The sequence below is a fragment of the Chiloscyllium plagiosum genome, unplaced genomic scaffold, assembly GCF_037043375.1.
Source record: "Chiloscyllium plagiosum isolate Xiang-an unplaced genomic scaffold, Cpla_swu_hap1 HiC_scaffold_43, whole genome shotgun sequence".
NCBI classification, from domain to species: domain Eukaryota; kingdom Metazoa; phylum Chordata; class Chondrichthyes; order Orectolobiformes; family Hemiscylliidae; genus Chiloscyllium; species Chiloscyllium plagiosum.
In genome coordinates, this window is record NW_028270181.1 from 9836002 (window position 1) to 9842456 (window position 6455).

General features: G+C 45.4%; 1 protein-coding gene across 4 annotated transcripts in view; it reads left to right on the top strand.

The window, feature by feature from the left end:
- The window catches only part of LOC122541898 (neurotrypsin), a 52530-nt gene extending 47768 nt beyond the window's left edge, over window positions 1–4762 (top strand). For 3 of the 4 annotated variants that reach the window (XM_087982640.1, XM_043679081.2, XM_043679078.2), the window contains 2 exons: window positions 102–382; window positions 1154–4762. In XM_087982640.1, the coding sequence (XP_087838766.1) occupies window positions 102–382; window positions 1154–1491 (619 nt within the window). In that variant the 3' untranslated portion in view covers window positions 1492–4762. The remainder of the gene's footprint in view (window positions 1–101; window positions 383–1153) is intronic. The other variant, XM_043679082.2, reaches the window with a different exon arrangement.
- Window positions 4763–6455: the final 1693 nt, after the last annotated feature.

Here is a 6455-nt window from a genome sequence, read left to right on the forward strand (position 1 = left end):
GAATGTGGTGCGTGAAACAGAAAAAGGGGATGACCGCACTTTTGAGAGCATTCATTTCAAAGAGAGGGGTATGGCCTTTACTCAGCTGTTAAACGTTACAGGTTTGGTAATGAGACGAGACATTACTACATCCGTGTCGGAGATTACCACACAGCTGTGGAGGATGAGTATGAGCGAGAAATCCCCATTGAAAGGATTGTCACGCACAACAACTACAAGCCAGACAGCAGTGACAATGACATAGCGCTGGTCAGAATGAAGGGGAAGGAAGGCCATTGTGTGACATTCAATCAGTATGCAACCCCAGTCTGTCTGCCAGCCAGGAAGGAAAGGATCAGAATTAACAAGCAATCCTGCTATATTACTGGCTGGGGAGATACAGGTAAGTGGTTTGACAGATTTCTGACCCACCTGAAACCTGAACCCTCTAGCTTTGGGGAAAAGACCTCTTCTGTCTACCCACCAAAGTCCTCACCTCCTTCCTGGAGTGTGATGTCCAGAATTGGTCACAGTGATTTAGCTTGGGCTGACCATAATCAAGACTTACAACCAGCAATGTGACAGTGGTAAAGTCGGTGCTCCACTTTAACCATACTAATGTTTGGGCTTTTCACAATGGGATTCTCCAAAGGCTTCAGCTTTTGCCCCTTCGGGGGAACACCCCATTGATGGGAGAGATTGCTGTCCTTTGCTTGGCTTCATCCCGGTTTGACACTTTAGGCTCAGCCATCTGTGTATCAGAGGTTGTGGTAACTGCGGCAATCAGAACTGGACTTTCATCGACAAAGTCTGTGTGCTGTCACTGCATCTAGTGCATCACCCATGTACACTGTCTTACACAGGTTAAACTAAAATACCCCTGTGTACAACTGGCATATAGATGATTCTGTAGCAACTTGAGAGGCCATTCAGCCCATCATATCAATGTTCTCTTCGGAAAAGCTACCAAAATCTGTTAAGCCCACTTCAATTTCAAGACTTTTAATTTTCAAGTACAAACTGTGCAATATTGTGGACTGTAGCAACTGGCTGCTTTGAAAATATATCGGGGAAAACGTTGTTTGTCTGTAGTGAGTTCTTTTTGAAGGTATCTCAAGCAGTCACCACTCAAGTAAATGCAATCACATGTTGTTGTTCTAACCTTTTTTTTTAGGAAGATCCTACTCACGGACTTTACTGCAAGGTGCGGTCCCCCTACTGCCAAAGAAGATTTGCAAAAGCCGCTACAGGGACAAGTTTACCCCCCGTATGATTTGTGCGGGCAATCTGTCCGAGCACAAGAGAGTTGATAGTTGCCAGGGCGACAGCGGTGGCCCTCTGATGTGCCAACGCATGGGTGGACGTTGGGTCATCTTGGGCATCACCTCGTGGGGTTACGGATGTGGACGGAAGGACTCCCCTGGCGTTTACACAAAAGTGGCCAAATTCGTCTCTTGGATCAAGAAAGTGACGGAAACCAAAGTGAAAGGACACAGAAAGCCAGTGAGCTAGCGAGCTTAGAAGGAATAAACGTGTGCGGGAAAGGGGTGAGGGTGGGGAGGGGTGTGGTGGGCTGAAAAACAATAAGCTGCCAAATTCATTTCTTACACAAATGAAGCAAAGATCTCTCAGAGTGATAACTGTGTTATAACCTCTCTCTGTGTCAGGAGTTTGACAGCTGTCAACAAACACAGTGTTAGAACCAACTCTGACCATCAATCTACGACAGGGTTAGGCTGAGGGTATCACTGGCAGTGTCATCATTTATTGCCCATCCCTAATGGTCAAGAGGGCAGCTAAGAGTCAACCACGTCGCTGTGGGTCTGGAATCACATGTAGGCTAGACCAAGTAAGGAAGGCAGTTTCCTTCTCAAAAGGACATTACTGTACCAGATGGGTTTATTCCTGAAAATGAGCAATGGTTCTGTGGTCATCATTAGACTCTTAACCCCAGATTTGTTTTTAATTACGTTCAAATTCCACCATCTGCTGATTCGAATCCTGGTCCCAGAACATTACCTGGGTCGCTGGATTAATGGTCCAGCAATAATACCACTGGGGCGTCGTTTCGCCTAATTGCAACTTGCATTTTGCAATTCCTTTGACGGTTATTTAAATACAGATTGGCATCTTCTTTCTCACTATTTTATTTCGTGATTTAATTGACGGGGAAAGATTGCCTCAACTTTCTTTTCTAGTGAAGATCATTTCCTAAAGTTGATATCGGTAACTGTGACCAGAAAGTTCCTCCTTGTTTGGTGAACTAGAAACACAGGCTTGGATGAGGAACTGTTCAAGTTGAGCTCACTGGGCTTGAGTGAACATTTCATTTTCCTGTGGAGTTTGGGGAGGGTAAGGTGTGGTGAAAAAGGGAGGTGGAGGTGCGGTAGTGTGGGCCATCCTGCTTTGCAGCACTTGTCTTCTGTACAAATAATTATTTTCCCACACACAGAGCGTTGTGGATGAGGTACACATTCATGTATACCATCCATGGCTAGTTTTTTCCCCTGATAATAGGTTAGTAACTTGTAACTGGAGTCTCAAATCTAAGGGACACTACTTCACATCAGACCTGGCAGATCAGTGTGAGTCTCTCCCGCTCTAAGTGCCTTCCACAAGTACATTGGAAGGCTTCCTCAGGCTGACTATCAAACTATTGCTTCAGGACTTTAACCTGGAAGGTCAGGCACAGGGGCAAGAACACTATCCCCCGCACCTCAAGGAGAATCATAGAAACCTTATAGTGTAGAAGCAGGCCTTTCAGCCCATCACATCCACACCAAGCCTCTGAAAAGCAGCCCACCTAGACTCACCCGACCTTATCCCTGTAATCCTGCGTTCCACATGGCTAGCTCACCTAACCTGCACATCCCTGGACGCTATGGGCAATTTAGACTGCCAATCCACCCTAACCTGCATATTTTTGGACTGTGGGAGGAGATCAGAGCACTCAGAGGAAATCCATGCAGACACGGGGAGCATCTAGATTAGATTACTTACAGTGTGGAAACAGGCCCTTCGGCCCAACAAGTCCACACTGACCCGCTGAAGCGCAACCCAGCCATATCCCTACATTTACCCCTTACCTAACACTACGGGCAATTTCGCATGGCAATTCACCTGACCCCCACATCTTAGGACTGTGGGAGGAAACCGGAGCACTCGGAGGAAACCCACGCAGACACGGGGAGAACATGCAAACTCCACACAGTCAGTCGCCTGAGGCGGGAATTGAGTCCAGGTCTCTGGCGCTGTGAGGCAGCAGTGCTAATCACTGAGCCACTGTGCCACCCCAGAGAAGCGAGGGGGGTGACGAGTGAATCATGACTTCACCCTATCCTGGGCATGTGCCTACAGAAGCTCTGGGTGCCAACATTCTGCCCAATGGGATAGCACGGGATAGAGCGATGGTATAAGTGGCCTGGAATATATGAATGGGGGTGTGAACAGTGAATATTCACCGTCTGCAACATTCAGTGAGATTACAGCTAATCTGTCAGCTAAGTTCATAGACCAGCCCTTTCCCTGTACCCATCAATGTCTTTGATTAACAAAGATCTACCTGTTTCCGGTTTAACAACTGGCCCAGCTTCAATTATTGTTTGTGGAAGAGAGCTCTGAATTTCCCCCATCCTTCAAATGTTTCCCAATGTCACTTCCGAGAGGTCTCACTTTGATTGTTAGACACTCCCCTCCAGTCCTGGACTCACAGCCAATAGAAACAATTTAACTTTATCTCTCCTATCTGTTCTGTTTAACATTTGAAAGTAAAATTTCCTTGAAATTGCAGGGAATGCCATGTTATTTTGTCATGAGTTGGAGATGCCGGTGTTGGATTGGGATAGTCCAACTGGTTGAATTGGTTTTACTTCCAATTTGAAATTTGCTTCCAATTAATCCTGTTGGACCATAACCTGGTGTTGTGTGATTTTTAACTATATTAGTTTATGTAATGTCTCCTTGTAACATAGCTCTTGGAGACTACTTTGATGAATGTACGCTGTTCCACCTCCCCAAAACATCCTTTCAATGGTGTGGTGCCCTGAACAGCTCACAATGACTCTCTGGGTGTAACTAGTGTTTTGGATAGTTGATGCATGTCTTCTACCCCATTGCATCCTAGTTCTCTCAATACAAAGACTAGTATTCCCATAGTCTTTCTGGTTATTGATTATTTCTGATTATTGGGATTTTGTAAAGGTCTGCATGGCGGGTTAAATGGTGGCTCAGTGGTTAGAAGGGTCTGTTTTCATGCTGTACAGCTCTGTGACTCTATGACTGTGTGGAGTTTGCACATTCTCCCTGTGTCTGCGTGGGCTTACTTCAGGTGCTCTTGTTTCCTCCTACAGTACAAAGATGTGCAGGTTAGGTGGATGGGCTATGGGAAATTGCCCCACAGTGTTCAGCAATGTGTAAGTGGATTAGTCATGGGAAATGCAGGGTTACAGGGATGGGGTGGGTCTGGTGAAATTCTGTTTAGAGGGTCAGTGTGGACTGAATCGACCAAATGGTCTACTTCTACACTGTAGAGATTCAACGCTGTTATTCCCCTTGTCAGTCCCTTCACTGTTCCCCTTGGTCCTCCATTTGCCTGGCTGCTTTGCTTTCCACTGCACTCACCACCTCCCTTGCCACACTGTTCATGGCTTCCTTCACTGTCTTACTCACCGAAACCTTCACGGTCCCCAGTCTCAAACCCCACCTTCCACCAACCAACACCCTATGCACTAGACCTGAACACTTCAATAAACAATACTTGGCATAAATAAATTCATTAATTTCAGTGTTTGCGTGGTCATTAGATGGTGCAGGATTTTAGTATTGCTGACAAAAATAAATCGTATTTTTTTACATTGTGCGCTCAGAGGAGAATTCACAAGTACCGATGTAAAGGGCAACATCATTTTGTACTGTATGAGAAAGGAGTACTGACTGGTTGGCAGATAGATTCTCATTGATAGAGACTCTGCTGGGGAGATTGCACCAGTTCAATGATGACCGACAGTTAACTGTCAACTTTTGTTTAAATTTAAACTGGATAGGTTGACTCTGATTGGTCAAGGCATTGCCCTGAGAAATGAACCAGTGAATAGCTGCTACATATTTTGTTTAGGTGCAGTGCATGGCATAGAACAGGGTCCCTGTGGATTCGTTCATGTAGCTCCCAGCACACACTGGCATGCCACTCCTGTGAACCTGCCTGAGAATCCTCCATTTGTAGTCAGCCCAGCAGCTGCCACATTGACAGTGATGGCACTGTGTACATGCTGTGGTGCACCTTGTGGCACTGTGATGTCCAATATCCAGCCAAACCAACTGCCCTGTGCTGGCTCCGCCCCTAGCAGGTTAAAACAGGATTGCGCCAAATGCAGGTTACATTTCTTTTCAACCTAAAATTATCGATAATTAATTAACTTGGTTTCTGGCTGGTTGGCGGGTCACCACTTATTGAACCACTCCTGCAAAGAGTGTGAGATGGTTTGACAAAATGGGTTTGGCTGTGAGAGAGACGCAGCACACCATGAGTTGGATGTCACAGTTCAAGGGGCATTCGGATGAACAGATCTCAGTCGCTTTGAGTCTGTACGGACTGAGCCTCCTAAATCTCATGGCGAGTGGCACAATCCTCTGCACACCCTTGTAGATTTACGCTGCCACCTATGGTCATGTTTTCGCCAATGTATTAATATTTAAATCAAAGAAAAATGTGCAAACTATATTGGTTCTGTGAGCACTGTACTGTGTAACAGTTCTGCCTTTGAATTTTAAGGGGCTCTTTGCTCATCCTGTGAATTGTTGCAGTAAGCAAGCTGTCATTGTCTGCAGTCATCAACAATAAATATCCCTGTCTCCAACTATAAACGGTACAAGGGATGCTAGAGACCACGTTTCCTTCATTTATTGATGGAAGTGTTGTAATGAGCTTTTGAAATGCCACATCTTCCAACCAACAGCAGGAGTGAATATGAAGTGCTCATTTAATATTGATAGGTTCCATTGTGTTCATCTGCATTCTGAAGAGAATCCCTGGTGGAGTGCAGTTCTGCAGAAACACCAACAGGTGACGATCTGACACATTTTTATGAATTTTCACCTCCTCAGGATCAATGACTTTGAGGGGAGAGTGACTACACTGAGGGTAATAACCATTTTGCTACTGACCTCAAACTAATGTTTCACATTGCTCAACAGCAAAATCTGTCACATAACTCACAACACGAGTGGGGGCAATTTACAACAATTACTGTCACTGCATTCAGATTGTGAACATCGAAAAGAACGAGTTGCCCTTTCAGTAGCACTTTTCTCAACCTCAGGACCTTCCACTTTGAACAGTATCCAATTCCATACTTCCCTATAATTCTATATGGTTGCTGTTAGTGCGATCATGCTTTGTATAGGTTTACTGTTGCACTACAGACGTATGGCATTGGCTTGTTGTTGGGGTTAGGGGTTCCTGGGGTTGAGAAGGGTGC